The sequence below is a fragment of the Enhydra lutris genome, unplaced genomic scaffold (genome assembly GCF_002288905.1).
Source record: "Enhydra lutris kenyoni isolate GAN:26980312 unplaced genomic scaffold, ASM228890v2 scaffoldscaffold24, whole genome shotgun sequence".
NCBI lineage: Eukaryota > Metazoa > Chordata > Mammalia > Carnivora > Mustelidae > Enhydra > Enhydra lutris.
Genome location: NW_019154108.1, coordinates 9967892 through 9987482, shown reverse-complemented (window position 1 = coordinate 9987482; position 19591 = coordinate 9967892). Strand labels below are relative to the sequence as shown.

At 44.1% G+C, this 19591-nt stretch overlaps 1 protein-coding gene across 2 annotated transcripts; it reads left to right on the top strand.

Annotated features, from left to right (window-relative positions):
- Positions 1-931: 931 nt before the first annotated feature.
- Positions 932-19404, top strand: LOC111150769 (heterogeneous nuclear ribonucleoprotein U). 2 transcript variants are annotated; one of them, XM_022508360.1, is made up of 16 exons: positions 932-1622; positions 2506-2617; positions 2702-2775; positions 4795-4934; positions 5514-5613; positions 6037-6149; positions 6689-6952; positions 7258-7377; positions 7802-7930; positions 8020-8188; positions 8451-8705; positions 9008-9192; positions 9570-9641; positions 10053-15737; positions 17769-17873; positions 18501-19404. In XM_022508360.1, the coding sequence occupies exons 1-14, from the start codon at positions 932-934 to the stop codon at positions 10104-10106; spliced, it is 2478 nt and encodes an 825-aa protein (XP_022364068.1). In that variant the 3' UTR covers positions 10107-15737; positions 17769-17873; positions 18501-19404. The 2 variants fall into 2 exon arrangements, with proteins under 2 accessions (XP_022364068.1, XP_022364069.1); XM_022508361.1 differs by having other exon boundaries at positions 932-1565; positions 10053-17873.
- Positions 19405-19591: the final 187 nt, after the last annotated feature.

Genomic DNA, 19591 nt, shown 5'->3' with positions numbered 1-19591 from the left:
CATGAGAGCAGCGGCCCGGAGGAGGCTCGTCCAGCACGCCTTTGCAGCATGGAGTAGAGAGGATCACGCTCCCCAACCCAGCCCTGCATCAGGGGTGGGGGAAGAGACAAAAGAGATGCTCTGCCCTCGCCCTTCCTGAACTTAAAAAATCCAGGGCGCGAGGCAGGACTTGGGAAAATTAAACCAAATATGAAGCGGAAGAAAACCCCCCCGCGTACAGTAACTGCCAATTTGCGCTGCACAAATCAACACGGAAGTAAGATTTCAAGGAGTTTTTAAGCAAAGAGCTGGAGAGAGAGATAAGAAGGCAAATCTAAGATGGAAGAAAAGGTGGAGGGCTCGCGTGGAACATGCCGAGTCGAGGCCTGCACGCCTCGGGGGTGAACCCGGCCTCCGGGTGGAGAGGCAAAGAGCAAGCCGAGGGCTGCCCAGACTACTAGGGAAGCCAACAGAGGCTGCAGTGCATCGGTTTAACTGAAAGGCGGTTTCCTTCTCCTCCATTTGCTCGGTCCCAATTGGAAGCGCACTGCGCGGCCTGCGCCGCGCTCTCGGCGGGTTCGGCGTGGGGGCGGGGAGGGAAGTACGGTAATGGGCGGGGCGGGGCGCGGGCGCGCTCCGGCTCTCCTCCTGCGCAGCGCTCCCGTCAGCGCAGGGGGCGGGGCGGCTATATTACGTGCGCGGCGCCGCCCCTGCGAGAGGACGTTGCGTGCTCGCTCGCGCCAGGCGAGTCTCCGCGTCTCCCTCGCGAACTCGGTGAAAGGAATTGGCGCCGTTCGACACCAGGCGGGTCCGCTCTGCAGCACGAACCCACCTCCAGCCGCAGCCGCAGCCGCCGCCCGGGCCGAGGAGCAGCCGCAGCAGCCGCCACCAGTGGCCGAGTGAGCGGAGCCGAGTTTGAGCCAGCGCCCAGCGGTGAATCGGGGCCCTCACCATGAGTTCCTCGCCTGTTAATGTAAAAAAGCTGAAGGTCTCGGAGCTGAAAGAGGAGCTCAAGAAGCGGCGCCTTTCCGACAAGGGCCTCAAGGCCGAGCTCATGGAGCGACTCCAGGCCGCGCTGGACGACGAGGAGGCCGGGGGCCGCCCCGCCATGGAGCCCGGGAACGGCAGCCTAGACCTGGGCGGGGATTCCGCCGGGCGCTCGGGAGCAGGCCTCGAGCAGGAGGCCGCGGCCGGCGGCGACGAGGAGGAGGAGGAGGAGGAAGAGGAGGAGGAAGGAATCGCCGCCCTGGATGGCGACCAGATGGAGCTAGGGGAGGAGAACGGGGCCGCGGGGGCGGCCGACGCGGGCCCGATGGAGGAGGAGGAGGCCGCCTCGGAGGACGAGAACGGCGACGATCAGGGCTTCCAGGAAGGGGAGGATGAGCTCGGCGACGAGGAGGAAGGCGCGGGCGACGAGAACGGGCACGGGGAGCAGCAGCCTCAACCGCCGGCGACGCCGCAGCAACAGCCCCCACAGCAGCGCGGGGCCGCCAAGGAGGCCGCGGGGAAGAGCAGCGGCCCCACCTCGCTATTCGCGGTGACGGTGGCGCCGCCCGGGGCGAGGCAGGGCCAGCAGCAGGCGGGAGGTAAGAAGAAGGCGGAAGGCGGCGGAGGCGGCGGTCGCCCCGGGGCTCCGGCGGCGGGTGAGTGCTGCGTTGTACGTTGCGCGCGGCGGGAGGCCCGCGCGGGGTGGGGACCGTGCCCCAGGCCTGCCGGAGCCCCGCCGGGGGGAGGGAGCCCCGGGCGGGGGCCGCCGCGGGGGAGACGTGGGGGCGGGGGCGCGGGGAATCCCGCCGGGCCTCGAGGCCTGTGCGGCCTCGGGCTCGGCGTGTGCGGCGGCGGCGGCGCCTCCATTATGTGGCTGGAGAGCCGGCGGGAGGGGGGGAGCTGCAGCTGCCGCTGGAGGGGGAGGAGCCGCGGGCGGCGGGCGGGAGCCCCGTCGGCCCGCGGTGGCGCCGCCGCGCTGCGTGCGCGCGGTGCGGGCACATGTCTCGGGGGGTGGGGGGGGAGGGGAGAGGCCCGAGGGCCCGGGGCGGGCGCGCTTTGGCGGTGCTGGGCCGCGGTATTGTGCAAGGAGCGCTGGGGCTCGGCGTGACGTCACTTCCGGCGGGAGGGGCCGGGCGGGGAGAGCGGGGCGGAAGATCAGTACAATGCGGCCGCGGGGAACGCGGGCCCGGGTGGGGGAGGGGCGGGGAGGGCCCGCGGGCCAGGCCGGCCCCTCCCCCCTTCCTGAACTCTCTTCGGGATACACGTGGGCTTGGGGCCTGGGCCGCGCTAGTCTCCAGGAGCTTTCTCGAACCTTCGAGTAGGCTGGCGAAATTAGGAATGTCTTTGGACTGCGTCACTAACTGCAGGCCGGTTCCAAGCTGATTGTTCTTTGAATTCGCGTTGGATTCGTCGATTGTAAACGCTTACAAAAAAGAACGAGAGTCGGGCTTTTTGCGTCCGCAGGCAGGAGGGGCATCCCCCCACCCCCCCGTGGTGTCGCGGCTTGGCCCCTTATGGTAGGGGTGTTGTGTGTTATAGGAGACGGCAAAACAGAGCAGAAAAGCGGAGATAAAAAAAGAGGGGTGAAAAGACCTCGAGAAGATCATGGCCGTGGATATTTTGAGTACATTGAAGAGAACAAGTATAGCAGGTAGAGAATGCCGATCTAGTTTGACCCGCCCCCGTTCGTTCTTGGGTAGGAAAAGCTGAATCAGGAGACAATTCTGTCTTTCAGAGCCAAATCTCCTCAGCCACCTGTTGAAGAAGAAGATGAGCACTTCGATGACACAGTGGTTTGTCTTGATACTTGTAAGTGAAGCTGTTTCTTCCCTTTCCTCCCCTAGTTACTAAATGTGGCGATTTTGGGTCCAAAATTTCGGAGTACTTCACGCAGGGCGCTGAACTTAAATGCAGAAAACTTAGCGTAAACCTAAAAGCAGGGAGATGATGATGGGTTGTATTCAGATTCTGGTAGCTTAAATACTCAGTACAGCATCAGTTGTGTCGTATTGATAATTTTACAGGCTTCAGCAATTTGGTGGTATATTTTATATGAGTAGAAAGTTCTCGTTTGTAGGAATGTAAAATTAATGCCAGTTTTTGGTTTTAGTTAATTAATGGAAACCTGTAAGACTACCTGTAACTTGTCGTTAGAGGCTCCTACAATAAAGTAATTTCATTTTTTTGGTAGAATTAAGTGAGCTATTCGGGCTAGTTAAGTATGTATTAATGACTTTTCCCATTAGCACACAAGTATATTCCCTATTCTAAAAGATTGTAATATTACTTTTTCAATAACTGCTCTTTTGTTCTCAATTCCAGTTCAGTAGCTGCTGCTTTAACATAAGTTGATTTCTTCCAAAGACCTGGGGCAGCAGCAGTGGGCTATCACTGGGCTACTAGCTTTCTTCAGCAGCGAATGGTATCAATGGCAGCGCTGTAAACACTGCTACTTTACCCAGTTGGGTTGCAATTGAGTATGAGGAAGTATTGCAAACCTCTAAATGGGCCTTGGCTGTCAGAAATGTGATTTTTTGAATAAAAACATTTTGTTGGTTTAGTATTTGATCAGAATTCACAGTTTTTCACTTTGATAAATAGAACAAAGTGTAGAAATTAATCGCTGGAGGAGTAGGTGGTAAGGTGTGAACCTGCCCCATAGATGTAGGGAGTTAAAGTTTAGATTCCCATGTTTTCAAATACAAATTACTTTTAATCAGATTTGTGAGGCTGTAAATGTTAACTTTTAATATATTAAATATGCTTTACAGGTAGTTGAGCTAAGGGAGTCTTTAAAGGAAGAAAACTGCACATGGAAAAAGAGTTGATTTGAGTTTTAAGTAGTTCGGTTGCTTAAATACAAACTAAGTTGGAATTGGCAAGGTAGTGAAGCTGTGATCCAGAAGTTAACACTACTCTCCAAGTAGATGGGCTTTTAGCTGATTACCTAGGAACATAATCGCATTTATTGCTATCTATATTGGGTTCAAACACAATTGTTTAATTGAAAATTCTACCAGTGATCAGGAATTTGAGTGCAAAGCTGATTTAAGGAGAATTCCAAACTATAGATCTAATTTCCTTTCATCAGTAAAAACTTAAAACAGCTTTTTAATTTGAGGTGAGAACTCCCAAGAAGGTGCATGCTAATGAGCCACTGACCCAAAGGTAGCTAGGTTAAAGACCTTTCTTGGGGATTTGGGTAATCCGGGAAGTGGATAATCCCCCATTGTTGTTGACCAACCAGCAAGCCTGGGGAAAAGGGACATAGTCACAGTGTTAGACAACCAGGTTTGCACTTGGCTAGGTTGAGGCTGCTGCCTTCACAAGTTGGAGAATTTAGGATCTAGAGCCCCTGTAAAATTACAAAGTGCAGAATCAACAGCTCATACTCCTGTATTTTAAAGTATGTGGTCATGGACTCCCTTCAGTTTTTTTGTGGCACTGGTAAATTCTACCTGGTTCTGGCATGCTTCACTTTGATTTCCTGCTATCCTCTACTGCTTGCCTCTAAATCAAGGTAAAGAGCAGAGCAGGTATGTATCCCATGTCACATTGTCTTGATTATTTTATATACTTAAAAAACACGTTAAACCTTGGTGTTCTGGTTTTGTAGGCAGTTTACAATTTAGTTGATAATTTAGTGAGAGTGAGTTGGTGGGAGTGGGGCTTAAAGTGAAGAGAACAGCAGCATGATTTGTAGAAACTGTGTGTTCCATGCAGCTTTAGGAAATTACGCAAGAACGCGATAACCAGGTTTTGTCTATATAGCAGATGTGTTTACATTGGATGTCAAAAGAAATAATATGGTATTTGATATAATTGCAGATAATTGTGATCTACATTTTAAAATATCAAGAGACCGCCTCAGTGCTTCTTCCCTCACTATGGAGAGTTTTGCTTTTCTTTGGGCTGGAGGAAGGGCATCTTATGGTGTGTCAAAAGGCAAAGTCTGTTTTGAGATGAAGGTAAATGCAGTTTTGTGGGGGTTTTTTGTTTGTTTTTTTTTAAAGAATCTTTGTGAGTTTCCATTTGCCTGAGAAAAGTTAGGTGTCAGTGGAACTTCTTTGAAGTTTCTGTGGATTAGAAGAGGGACTTGAAAAAGCCTGTTTTATAACAGTTAATCGTATCTGTTAACATCAGAAATTCGTGTTGTAGAGTCAGACTGTTTTTATTTAGGATGCTCCTTTTTTTATCAGGCACTTGAAAGGCCCACGATGGGTTTAAAAATAATTTGGTTAGGCTTCAAGTTTTGTTCCAGAGCCAAACGTGTTGAATGTATATTTTAATAGGTGTTGAGTCGAGAATCTGTAATTTCTAAACATGAACTGTTCTTTTAAATGTGAAGTCAACCAGGGACTTGACTTGAACCTTTACAGTTTTCAAGTTCTACCAATTTTTAAAGTTCTTGTAAATGTAGGGGAGATACGGCGGGGTAGAATGGGTGTCTTTGTATTAGCCAGAGAAGAATTACCTATTGCCCAGATGAAACAAGCTAGGGTTCAGGGGTTTATCTTCCTTGTAATCATTTATGATTTGATTTTCAGGTTACAGAGAAGATCCCAGTAAGGCATTTATATACAAAAGATATTGACATACATGAAGTTCGGATTGGCTGGTCACTAACCACAAGTGGAATGTTGCTTGGTAAAGTTTCCATTTGAGTAGTATGTGCTCATGCGTGTTTAGGGGTCTGATTTCAGTAGTTAGATTTCAAGGCATTCTTGATCTTCTGCCTGTTTTTAATCTATTTTGTAGTATTTTAGGCGTTAACAATACCACTAGCTTATAGTGTAGGTATCAGCTGACTTTCAGGTTGGTTTTTTTTTTTTTATGATTACTTGTTTTATGACCAGTGGGTTAAAAATCACTATTGCATGGTATGCAGTTTTTCACATAGTTACATAACCCATCCAGGTTATTAGTTCTCTACATCTAAAAAAGTCTAAGTGGAAGAATGTTAGTTATATACCCATTTTTCTTGATTCCCTCCATCTTGAATGTTAAAATATGTGGGTCACTGGACTGTTTTGAACAATCAATTTCATGAAAGTTAATTTATTTTCTTAGGTGAAGAAGAATTTTCTTATGGGTATTCTCTTAAAGGAATAAAAACATGCAACTGTGAGACTGAAGATTATGGAGAGAAATTTGATGAAAATGATGTGATTACATGTTTTGCTGTAAGTCTGCTAAATTTCTGTGTTTAATTGAGAAGTTATTTAGCTAGGAATTCTTTTAAAGGTATATCAACATTAGCCTTCACTACTATTCGGACTCAGAACTACTTAACATGAAGGTGACCTGAAAATCTACTCCGTTTGCTAAGGCAGCATTGTTTTTGCTTCTAAATACATGTATTTCATTCTTTATAACTTTTCTTTAAAGATTTTATTTATTTATTTGACATAGATCACAAGTAGGCAGAGAGAAGGGGAAGCAGGCTCCCCACTGAGCAGAGAGCTGATGTGGGGCTTGGGGCTCTTTGGGGCTTGGGGGTCAATCCCAGGACCCTGAGACCATGACCTGAGCCAAAGGCAGAGGCTTAACCCACTGAGCACCCTGGGGCCCCACATCGTTTATAACTGTTAAAAAGCTCCTAACATTTAGCCTAAATATATTTTCCATAGGATAAGCTTCATTCTTCAAATTTTGAAGAATTTTTTAGAAAAAGTTTTTAAAGAAGCAGATTAAAACCATTAATTTTTTCCCTATTTAACAGAACTTTGAAAGTGATGAAGTAGAACTCTCCTATGCAAAGAATGGGCAAGATCTTGGCGTTGCCTTCAAAATCAGTAAGGAAATTCTTGCCGGAAGGCCACTTTTTCCACATGTTCTCTGCCACAACTGTGCAGTTGAATTTAATTTTGGTCAGAAGGAAAAGCCATATTTGCCGATACCGGAAGATTATACTTTTATCCAGAATGTCCCCTTGGAGGATCGAGTTAGAGGACCAAAGGGGCCTGAAGAGAAGAAAGATTGTGAGGTAAGTTGGATTTTTTTTTTCCCTTAAGCATTTGAAGATTATTTCTGTTCGGCAAAAATGACATTTGGAAGATCTGAATGATTGCTGTTTCATTCTGGCATGCCAGTTGCCATCAGCCAGTGATTTGTCTCTTAGTATAGCTGTGTTCTTTTATGTAGAGCATTGAGTTTCTAAAAATTGCCTTTGTTTTTAGGGCAATGAAAATTTATATATCTAAACTGGGTTCTTGTGCATTTAAAAAATATGTATAAGGGATTCTTAGATGGCTGTACTGATAAGTGAAATGCCATTTTTTTCTGCTGTAGGTTGTTATGATGATTGGCTTGCCAGGAGCTGGGAAAACCACATGGGTTACTAAACACGCAGCAGAAAACCCTGGTAAATACAACATTCTTGGAACAAACACCATAATGGATAAAATGATGGTAAGTAAAAATATTTAGGGTGTGATCTCAGCATTTTAAAAAGACCAGAAGGTATTCTAACTTTTTTGTCTGATGTTTTTATGCATTTTGTTAGTGTTTTAGAGGTAGGAATTTGTCAAGAGTTAAGATTGATTGAAGTAGAAAGACGTAAGTTACTTTTATGTGTAAGGTAAAGTGCCTCCCAGTGGCTAGGTTTTACTGGGTTTTTTTCCTATAAAATTTCTTGAACTGTCAACATTTAGTAGCTAAAAAAGAAGTGAACAGCAGAGGATCTTGTTACATGGTAAAGTGACCCTTTTCATAATGATGAGGAAAGGCAGTATTTAAATTAGCAAATGTCTGGTTTCCACATAGATCTAAGCTGATACTAGAAAAAATAAGCTTCATTCACAAGTTCAAAGGAACTTTTTAACTTGCAAAATAGGTGGCCGGGTTTAAGAAGCAGATGGCGGATACAGGAAAACTGAACACCCTGTTGCAGAGAGCTCCCCAGTGTCTTGGAAAGTTTATTGAGATTGCTGCCCGTAAGAAGCGAAATTTCATTCTGGATCAGGTAAGCAGTAGTTTTGAGGTTGAAAAAAGGAATGGATTGTTGGGTTTGGTGTGGAGCTAATCTCTGGCTTTATAAACTTTGCTTTCAAGACCAATGTGTCTGCTGCTGCCCAGAGGAGAAAAATGTGCCTGTTCGCAGGCTTCCAACGAAAAGCTGTTGTAGTTTGCCCGAAAGATGAAGACTACAAGCAGAGAACACAGAAGAAAGCAGAAGTCGAGGGAAAAGACCTACCAGAACACGCAGTCCTCAAAATGAAAGGTACGGAATTTGAACCTGTTATCGTGTTAATCTTGCGTGATTTGTGTTTGTAAATTTGAGTGAGGTCTCCTGCCAGCAATACTGTTTCACGAGTCACATGTTCGTTCCATGTAAGTGAACGTTTGGTTTATTCCTGTTTCTAGGAAAACAACGTTCGTAAACCAGGAGTAGACACGTAGTGTCTTGCAAAGAACAAAAGCCACTTGAGTTTGGGCTTCAGGGTTGTGGAGGTTTTAAGCTCATCTGACCTTATTCCTTGTAGGAAACTTTACGCTGCCCGAGGTGGCTGAGTGCTTTGATGAAATAACCTATGTTGAACTGCAGAAGGAGGAAGCCCAGAAACTTCTGGAGCAGTATAAGGAAGAAAGCAAAAAGGCTCTTCCGCCAGAAAAGAAACAAAACACTGGCTCGAAGAAGAGCAATAAAAATAAGAGCGGCAAGAACCAGTTCAACAGAGGCGGCGGCCACAGAGGCCGCGGCGGCTTCAACATGCGTGGTGGCAACTTCCGAGGAGGAGGCAAGTTCGCTGGGAGCGCGGGCCTTGTTCGCTTGGGGGCTGAAACAAGGAATGAGAATCTCGCAGTTTGGGGGGGTGTGGTTTAGTGGAGTTCGACCTCTGCCGTTGAACTCGGTTGGTCCGAGGAACTGGTTTAAAATCTTGTGACTTGATAAACAGGTAGGTTACGTGAGTGGTTAAATTAATGCCTTCAAAAGTGACTTTTCTCCTACGATAAAGGACTGGTCTGGAGGTTCCTGTAGTTAGTTCTGTGTGTAGAGGAGGCAGAACATGCTGTTAAACGAAACATCTCTCGTTTGTAGCTCCTGGGAACCGCGGTGGCTATAATAGGAGGGGCAACATGCCGCAGAGAGGCGGCGGCGGCGGCGGCAGTGGCGGGATTGGCTATCCGTACCCGCGTGGCCCTGTGTTTCCCAGCCGAGGCGGTTATTCCAACAGAGGGAACTACAACAGAGGTGGAATGCCCAACAGAGGGAACTACAACCAGGTAAGGATTTCAAGCTCTCCAGGCACTGATGGGCGGCAGGATCTAGTCTGGAAGGCTGTAGGTTTGCGTCACAAGCCTCAGTCAGAGTCGGAGGCCGCGCAGCCTGTGTGTCTGTCTGCAGTGGTGTTAGACTAGTGAAGGAGGATGAGGCCCGCTGAATTTTGATTTTCAGGTGAACTAGATTTGAGTCAGGTTGATGCCTTAGCTGAGTAAATTCTACACCCGAGAACAGCAGCAGAGGGTTCCCGGCGCTTCCTCATTGCCAGCAGCCGATCCTTTCTGTGCTGCTGCCTCCCCCAGGTACAGAACTAACAGGCTGTGCTTGTTCTTAAAGATGTCTTTTTCTCTCACCACCTCCCCCCGCCCCCTCCCCGCAGAACTTCAGAGGACGAGGAAACAATCGTGGCTACAAAAATCAATCTCAGGGCTACAACCAGTGGCAGCAGGGTGTAAGTAATCTCTTATGTGCTATGGACATTAATTGCACTTTAAGTTCATAAAGAGTCAGTCTTGAAAAACTTGTCCAGGGATTGGAGTGTTACAGGGCAAGGTGTGAATATAGGTGGAGTTCGCTGTAATTTAATGTTATAATAAAATATTCTTTAATACAGACGGTTCTTTTTATTGCTAGCTTTAATGGTATAAACTAACCAAGTCATGATGTGTTTCCTTTTGTAACGTGTTTATTGATAATAATGGGATATTAATACTAACTAAATCTGGTTTGGTAGAAGTCAGAGGTATATGACAGGTGTAAATTTGTTTCCAGCAGTTACTCTGAATTAGATTGTCATTTCCTAAAAGCAGTTTGAGTGGCTTATTGATGTTTTTTTCTTTAAAAAAAAAATTTTCTCTTACAGCAATTCTGGGGTCAGAAGCCATGGAGTCAGCATTATCACCAAGGATATTATTGAATACCCAAATAAAACGAACTGATACATATTTCTCCAAAACCTTCACAAGAAGTCGACTGTTTTCTTTAGTAGGCTAACTTTTTAAACATTCCACAAGAGGAAGTGCCTGCGGGTTCCTTTTTTAGAAGCTTTGTGGGTTGATTTTTTTTTCTTTTCTTTTTTGTACATTTTTAATTGCAGTTTTAAAGTGAATCGTAAGAGAACCTCAGCATTGTGCACGATAAGAGAATGTGTCAGTATTTCAGGGTTCTACATTTTATCTGTAAAATGTGACTTTTTTTTTTATCACAACAAAAGTAAAATGTTGCTTTGTACCTGGTGTCTTTTATTAAGAATTTACTCCCCCCATTTCTCACAGAGATAACAGTCGGGAGTCATTGTCACAATATAATAGAAATGTTAGCAACCAGATTCATGTAAGGACTAAGGCGTCCTCATGAATTGCATAAGACTCTGTACTGCTCATAGTACACTCCATCCTCTCTGTAGTTCGCTGAGTAGTGGAGGGGGAAAGCTTCAATAGTAGTTTCCGACAATAACTGGGAAGGCTTTTTTTCTTTTTTTAAATAACAATGGAATTGGCATAATTGGGAATGAAGATAAAAATTGGAACCAAGATAGAGAAGATGGAGTGTATGTAGAAGGGCTGTTAAAAATGTAAAACTTGGTTGCATTATTTGTGGAGGCTCAAACTTGTGAAGGTTCAATACCATACTTTTTCCATTTGTTCTGCATTTTGATTCTGAAAAGAAAGCTGGCTTTGCCCATTTCTTATTAAAAAAACTTGTTGTAAATCCAGTTGTCTAATGGGATCTATATGAAGTTAGCTATGTCTGTATGCCCTTCTCCCACAAAATACTGTATAACTAGTGTGCTTGTAGTAGTTACTCCACCATCTTTGTAAGCTAATGACATTGTGAGTCACCCATTTATATCTTAATTTTTAATCATGTCAGTTCTTGAATGGGTATCTCCTTAGCCTGCTGATTTCTTTTTCTTTCTAAAGAAAGTGGGTGGAGAAATTAATTTAGACGTTTGTTTGCAATAAAAAGAATTCATTTTACTCTCGTTTTGGGATTCTCGCCATCAAGGTTCAAAATCCCTTTATAAAACTCCCAAGAGGAGAAAATTTAAGTGTGTGCTTTCTGGACAGCTTATTCTTTACTCTGTACTTGGAACATTTAGGTTTTAAAAACTTAAATGTATACTGATAATTGACTTTGAATTATGAAGTAAAGTTGAATTCTTCCTTCCCCTCCCCCCCAGATGACTTAACATTTTAATGAGGGGAAATGGTGTACTGGCTGGGAGAAGTTAACACTCCATTTACCATCTTTACCAAATGCTAATGGCTGTCCTCAACCGAATATCTTATACGCACGTATCTAATACATGAAACTCTGGGAACCGATGCTTTTAGAAGCCATCATGCGAGCCAGTCATTGGTTTCACTACTACACAACACTGCTAACTTAACTGTAGCTATGTGACGACATTAGATCCCCTAATCGTAATTCTATTGGGTTTGCACAGAACACTTAATCTTCTTAAAGGACCCTCACTGATGTGAAGTGAGGAATCAATCAGGAGTCAAACTGTAGAACTAAAACTTGACTACAGTCTAGTGTTTTTTTGGTGTTTTAGGTTCTGGTAAGTTTAGGTTTGTCTATTTGTTTGCTTAAGATTTTTGTTTTAGCCATTTTAAATCAGATCTTAAACTTCTTCATAACTCCTAGGAATTTCGCTACAAGCCGAGCTGGAGTTGAGTTTTAGATGGTGGTGTAGGTGTAGTTGATAAATTTTGGAACAAAGGCTAATCCTGTAATTACCGCAAGGTACAAGGTAGTGTCTCGAGGGGTTTGTTTTCTTAGCAGTTAGCTTACTGGTAGCAACCGCTGGCATGAACTGTTTTGCAGTATACATAATAATTACTAGGATTGCACAGACCTACCCAGGGGAAAAAGTTCAACCTTTGTTGCTAATCAGTGTTTTAGGTACCTTGGAAGAATCGCGGATCTATCTTCTAGCTTGTAAGCAATTCATATTCTAATCATCTCAGTGGGAGAGTAATGGCCAAGTAACACTTCGGTAGACTGTCCTGCCTTGTGTAGCCCAGAAAATTGGGGGAAGAAAGGTGCAATAGATAACAGGTACTGTCCAAGAGAAGGAAAGTTTCCAGAAGCAGCCTCCAGTTTAGCATGTGTGCTGCCGAAGCGAGCATGCAGCCTCGAGTTCACAGTTGATACGTGTGGAAAGAAAGAATCTTCGTGTTTAAGAAACTCAGAAGCTCAGAGGGTAGCAGGTCGCAAGCAGCAGGGAGAAGAGTGAGGACTGCCGCTTGGCCAGCTGAAGGGCTGCCAGTGAGAAACGAGGTTTAGTCTTTGACCCTCCTCCTGCCTCCCTCTCTGTGGCAAGCAAAACACCGAGTAAACGAAAGGCATAGTTCTGAACAGGGGTCCCAACTCTCCCGTGAGATGGCTGTTGCTTTAAGTGGTGCTTTCCCTAGAAAGTTCTGCAGGGAGTTGGACCAATCATCCGAAGTCAGGTGTTGGATCAGATTGGTCAGCTACAGTCGTGTCAAGACAGCATGAATAGGTGAGTCAGGAAAGAAGGCAGAAAGCACTGCAAGGTAGAAATGGAGTAACTGATGCCGTCCCATAGAACGTTTCCATTGGTTGCTGGTTGTTTACATCTTGCTCACTCCTGTCTGGCCTTTGACGGCTCTGGCTTGGACCTAGGAGGCCAGCACTAACCTGGCCCTGATACCGGATACCCATCACAGGAAGATGAAATCTTAGAATGAAGCCCGAGTCAAGTCAGTCTGACATTGAAATGACAAAAGGAAGTCCTATAAAATCCACAAAACAAGCAGCTCACATTGGCCTAGGATAGGTCCTGTCTGGCAATAAGGACATTGAAACTAGAGGGTCCCGAGCACTAAAGAGGTGTTGAAGCTGCTTAAAAGACCCATTTTCCTCGAAAAAGTGCTTAAAATTTTTCTAGGAAAAGAAGTATTTTTGACTTTGGAGAGAGGTTACATTCATGGACGGATTATGTTCTGTATTTAATGTTTGCATCAGTTGTGTGAGTTGAACAACTTTTCTGTAAGGTTGACATAAATTGGCTTTTTATCCTAGGATCGTTTTATACGTCCCATTGCACAAATAAAAATGAAGTATTTTCATAGCTTCTTAAGCAGTGGTATAGACTTGTCACATACAAAGATCTGAAGATACAATTCAATGGGAGCATATCTGATACTTGAAAAAGCCGAAACCAGAAGCAGCTTCTGTTGAAGAAGGCATAATCCTATCTTTCATAGCCCAAGTCTTGGTTTCTGATATTTAGACGTAAATGTGGATCTTAAGAAGTTTATTTCCATAATTCCCGCCTTACATGTAACTATAAGACATCTTTAAAAAAAAAAAAAAGAGGGTGGAACCTGTAGGAGAGAATGATTCTCTGCTCCCACACCCCAGAATAGTCCGTGAAATACTGTAGAAATATTTGTAGAATTGCAAAATACTGTAGAAATACTGTAGAACGGTATTTTTTTTATAAAGCCATTTTCTCCTAAAGTTCTTTAAATGGTTTGAATCGAAACTTTGTCGTTCCCGTTTCTGAGGCTCTGAGAGAAACTCTGTTTCAGTTTTAGCGTTTTTAGTAAGGATATGTGGTGTTCTGACCTTGGCAGTAGGTTGCAGTTGTTAATACAAGCGTTAAAGGATACTAAGTTAGTACTTTGAGGAAGAATCACCTGCATTAGCTCCCAAAACAGTATGAATTTATTAGTGGAAACCGGTGTCTTCATATCGTTAGTGGCCTAAACTCACTTAAAACTAGAGTACCCTTCTGGTAACTTGGATAATTTTTAGATTTGAATGTCCTCCTTGGCCCTATTATGTTCAGCTTCTCCGCTAAAACATGCAGGTGGTAGGTCTCACCAGTTGAGTGGTTGAGTTTTTATTTTGGTTGCTCTAATGCCCATTTTTTGTTTTGTTTTGTTTTTAATACCTAGTTGCCAATGCTTACAGGTACCGTGTTAGACAAATACTAAACATCCTTTGTGTAGCTAACCTTTGTTTTACTAATCTTTACTAACCTTGATAATGAAATAAACCCTTCAGAATTATTTTGGAAGCGACCTAAAAGTGTGCTGATGGATACAGTATGTATCTCTTTGAGTGTGTGGGGTAGGACAAAGAGAAAACCCAGGGTCCGCAAGCATCTTAACATTCCAAAGTTTAAATTTACGTATACGTGAAATCAAATAGTTGAAATAACCTACCTTCATAGTTCATTTTTACTGTGTTTTGCTAAAAACATGGTACTTTATTTGATGGTCACACTTTGATTTGGGGGGTGGCTGGAGCCCCCAAAGTGAGAGGGCTTTAGGTTGGTGGGAAATGGCTAACAGTTTGCACTTACAGTAAGGCTATACTGTCCGACCTACCCAGTTGACTAAAAATCTAGGTGATTGGACATATTTAATTAGATTGCCTAAGGACCTAAATTTAGTCTGTAAGGCTGAGTAGATTGTAAAATACTATGTTTGTAACGTTAACCTAGACTTATTTTTAAAATGTGACACCTGCATGAATTGGGAGGTTACGTTGGGGATGTGCTGTCAGTATGGAAAGCGGAGGAAGGACAGGTATTTGGTAATGACGTAGGTAACTGGGGAATTTCGTTGTGATCGCAGATGAGTATTTGTGAGGGAACAGACAGGCTGCTAAGCCAGCACATCAGGAACCACTGGTTAGGTAGGTTATTGGGACAAGACCTTAACAATGTGCTTAAATTGGTATTTACTTGATCATTGCCTAGGAAGATGACAGTTGTTTTCTCCCTTCTCATGCCAGGATCCAACACATCCTTGCATCTTGACAGGAACAGGGTTTTGCTTTTAAACAAATCTGGATCTGTGGGTATGAGAAACAATATGCTGTAGTTGAAAGTGTCGAGGTAACAACCGTCCAGGCAGATAGAGAAAGGTCTTCACGGGAAAGTTGACTTTCTCCTTTGCTGCACCGTTAGTGACCGCGACGCGGCCCGTGCTGCTGTGGGGATTAGGGGCTGGAGAGCTCGCGGTCTGCCTTACGGACACGCAGCTTCCTGCCATTGCTCTTCCAGTCCGTGATCTCAGAGGAAGTCAGGTCTGCTTGGGACGGTAAAGTATTCTGCACTTGGCAAGCGCTTGAGAAGCATATTCACTAATGAGCATCAGCGAAAAGATTAAGAAACAAAAGCCAAGAACAGGGAGATGGCCAGTATGGTCCGCTGACCTGTGATGTAAAAGCTGTGAAGAATTAGGGCATGCTGAGAGAAGGTGAGGTAAAAGCCATCCTTCCGAAGAATGGTTGGGGTTTACTTGAACGGCAGGTAACAGGTAGCTGTGAACAGAAGGTCTCCTTACGTTTCAGTTGTCTGTAGTGAACGGGAGTGGGAGCATCATGGTCAAGTACAATAAAAGGTTCCAACTTAACATATATTTTTTTAAGGTAATAAAGCAAAAAAAGAAAAAAAAATGCTGATTTAAATTTCATCTCCTTTTCCTTAGTCTGTCCATGTGAATGTGCTGTGTGGAAGAGTAAAAGGGCCCAACTAAATGTGTTCCAGTGATTCTAATAGGTATTCCAAATTAATTGCTGCTTGTACATTTAACACTTGTTACATTGGGCTTCCAGGATCACCTTCATTAGAACTCCCTTATGTAAAAGGATGGGAAAAGGAAATAACTGTTAACCCAGATTGGGTAGATTGTATAAACGGGGGAAAAAAGGTTTTCTCACTTTACCCTTTGCACACCTGAGATGTGAGCTAGTCAGTGGTGGTAAGCAGTTGGCGGTCCTCTCACCTAGGTTTAAGACTGCAAATGGAGCCGAATCCTTGTAAGGTTCTAACCATTCAGATTCCTTCTGTTTTAATTTTTTGTAAGACATTCATTTTAATACTTCTCACTCGCAGAGCTTAAATACTTAAAATATTTTAATGCAGAAAAATGAGTCTAAGATGTCCCTTGTTTTTCCCAACCTTCTGCATCTATGCAAAACGCACAAATACTCTTTACTAGCTTATAAACATTTAGAAACTAGACAGAGCCTTTTGGAGAATGAGGACATAGCGCTCCATGTCAAAGTGGGAAAATCAACTATAGGAAGTAAATTTAAATTGTAAAGACAGAAGGAATAAAAAAGCTCGGTGTCTCCAGAGCAAATAATTTCTCATTGCCCAAGAAGTCATTTAAGACTTGCTAAGAAGCTTAGAGGAAATCTATTGTTCTTCCACCACATACTCCAGAATAATGTATCTTGGTGAAATGAGAGGACCCGTCTGCTATACTGATTTGAAATGTAGCTGTCAGGAGTTGCTCACTGAAACTCAGTTCTCCTGTGTCAACTAAAAATCTAATGGCTGAAAGAGCAGACAGCTCGGTTTCAGACCCAAAAGGTAAAAATCCTAACATTTTGTTCATTTGAGGGGGGAAAATTTTTTTTTTAACTAGAACATTTGTTTCAGAAGCTTTGAATTCAGATGGCAAAGCATAGAGTTCATTGCATATGACTTGTCCTCATGGTCTAAATGGAAGAAACATTTCAGTGGAAACCGATAACATTAAGAAACCAGGGTTGCAGATGACTTTGATTTCCTGAGGGGTAGACCATGCAAGGTGGTTGAACAGATTTTTGTTAACTTGATCTAAACTTAAAAAGGGAACAGTAGAAGCCTTTCTAAATCTCGAACCTGCTTATAATGTCACTGGTAATTTTGTCAAGATAGAAGGACGTGGTGGGCGGGGGCTTGGGGGGGTCATCTATATTCTAGAAAACGAAGAGTAAGGCAAATGTAGTTGAAAACCACTTGCAACACCTGTAGTGTTCGCGTTACAACAGCTTCAAAATGTAAAACTTTTAAGATCTTGGTAATAAGTTTTTGCCCCCAAAGCTTCCGATTTTAAGAGAAAAAGATGGACTTATTGCATAAAATCAGCTGCGTAAGATGCCAGGACTCGGGTGGTGGAGGATATTGGTATATTGTCCTGATTGAATGACCACTGGACCCTATTTTAAGATGCTTCCAAAAAATATTCCAGAGGACCATTAAAAATCAGAATTCGAGCAATCGCTTTAATTTTTCTACTTCAGATTTTCTGTTTACCCAAGTAAAGCACATATATTAACATGAATTTTAAAGGGGTGCCTTGACCCCCATCACTACAGATTTTTATCTAGGAATAGAAGGATTCAAACCCTATTTGATCCCTAGCTCTTTGCTGAAAAGTGCATAAACAGGAATCCTGAATTTATTATATAGACCTCCTCGCATTATATAATCGAAGCAAAGGGAAACCAGCGATGGAGTAGAGGTACGTAGACTAAAAAGATGCTTGCGAATCAAATAATGGTGTTAGGAATAGTTAAAATTTTTTGTTGCCGAACTCAGTCATTATAAATCACAAGTCCAGAGAAAAGCTTCTAGTTAATTTTAAATTCCCTGAGGTCCTTTTACTGTGATGGAAAAGCCAAATAGTCAAGGAAAAGAAGGGAGGGGTTGAGGGAAGGGGGAAATGCTTAGAGCACTAGAAAGATTTAACGAAGTATGATAGATAAAGCCGGGAAAAGTTTCTAAAACTACTAATGACCACAATTCTATTTTAATCAGCTATTTAGCTGGTATCTACTGCTATATCACCTAGTGTGAAGTTCTGGAGTTAACGGAACAATGAAAGAAGCAGTGCAGCTGGAGGCTTCCGAGTGGGCACGAGAGGTAGGTTGCTCGTCAGTCTGGGGCGTGGAAGGCGCGTTTGGATGAGAGGGGAGCCTGGACTGTGTCTCCGGGCGAGTGAATGTTTAGTGATATCCAGCAGAGACGTGTGGATGGTTTCACGCCAGACACAAAGGAGGGTTCTCCATGAGACACTATAGCTTTGCTTGGAGCCTAAGTGACCAGTGAAAGTGGTAGCTAGTAGGAGAGCCTAAATGAGGTGATTCTCCTTCCCAGAGGTTAGTGAGCAGAAGGGACTTGGAGAAGCTGCTGGAAGAAGGCGTTAAGTGGAATGGAAAAGTTGGAGCAGAGGCCGGGGGTCCCCAGCAGAGGGGGGGATGGGCACAGAGTTCACATAGTTTGAGCTTGGAGTTGGGTGGCAGAGGGCAAGTAGATAGGGCTGGAGACCAGAAGTGGGAGTGTGAGGTCTGTCTGGAGTCCTTGTCCGCGGTATTCAGTAGCGACGACATAGGGACCTGGAGTGCGTTGTGTAGCCCAGTAATCTGTTAGCGTATTTTGTAATCTCTTAATAGTTGAGGAACGAAATAGGTATTAATAACCATGTGTACTTACTAAGTGATTATTTTACAAGTTACCCAAGTAAGTGTGTCAACACTTTGTTTTATCCAGGTCTCCAGTTGACGCAGTCCTTCTGCTGTCAAAGTGAACTAACCTTGTTACTGGCGAAGGCCTTGGAAATTTTGCCGGCCAAGAGAGGTTTCTCTTACTCAGGGTAAGCTGTAACCCTCGTATGGGAGAGCTAGGTGGGGATTTAGTTGACTCCATCCGGTTGCCCAGTTCTATACTCTGCATGCGTTTGTAAGCGGAAGCGGAGATCGTAAGTGGCCTGCACAAACGTCGTTAAAGATCGGGGCTGAGGAGTACTCTTCAGGGGTCCCCGTACTCCCATACAGCACTGCCTCCTAAAATGGGAGTGACTGGTCAGTTGGAGTAATGCAGATTGGATTCAACTCTGACTTGTGCCCGTAGAGTGGACAGGTGGTACGGTCTTGGAAACTGCCTTTTCCTTTCTAACAACAGCCTTCCCTAATTAGTGTCCAAGTCCTACCTTTGGTGGCTGCTAGAGGATTAGGATCAGTACAAGTATCTGCGGGCTTGTGCTTGACCGTGGCATTTGGTAAACCGCATAGCCTGTGTGCGCTGCCCCTTGGAAGGACCCCAGGAAAAGTGGGCGCAGGAGGGAAGATGCCCCTTCCTGTGAACCGGACCGAGCACACACTGCCCACTTCCCCCCTTGAAAAGCGGTGAGAGAACAAGGTAAAAATCTCAGGATAGCTTCACCTTCTCTGGCTTACCATGATAACCAAGTAATAGGATCATTAACGATGCCAGAGTCCTTGTCTTTTGTCTGCTGGTCTTTTTCATTATCCTTTCTTAACCAGGAACACCTCTAGCATGTGTTTTGTGTTCTATTTAAAAGATTCTCTTAAAGTAATGTTGACATTAAAACAAATTGCATTGCTTTGGAGAGGGAGTTTTTTTTTCCTGAATGAATAAATGCTGTGGACCTGGTTGGGTGCCTTGTTTTTTGCCCTTTTTTAATAGCAGCGGATTGAATTCTAAATGACATATTAGTGTAATGATGTGTATGTGATCCTGTGGTGGTTTTGCATCAGACTAGTTCTGAAAATACTTCTGTGCGTGCCATGTGTCTATTTAAATTCCAAAACACTGCATACATCCAGAAACATTTAGAGCGT

Coding starts and splice junctions, on each gene's coding strand:
- LOC111150769 (XM_022508360.1), top strand. CDS start 932: ATGAGTTCCTCGCCTGTTAATGTAAAAAAGCTGAAGGTCTCGGAGCTG. Junction 2,618..2,701: donor GAAGAGAACAAGTATAGCAG/GTAGAGAATGCC, acceptor TCTGTCTTTCAG/AGCCAAATCTCCTCAGCCAC. Junction 6,150..6,688: donor ATGTGATTACATGTTTTGCT/GTAAGTCTGCTA, acceptor CCTATTTAACAG/AACTTTGAAAGTGATGAAGT.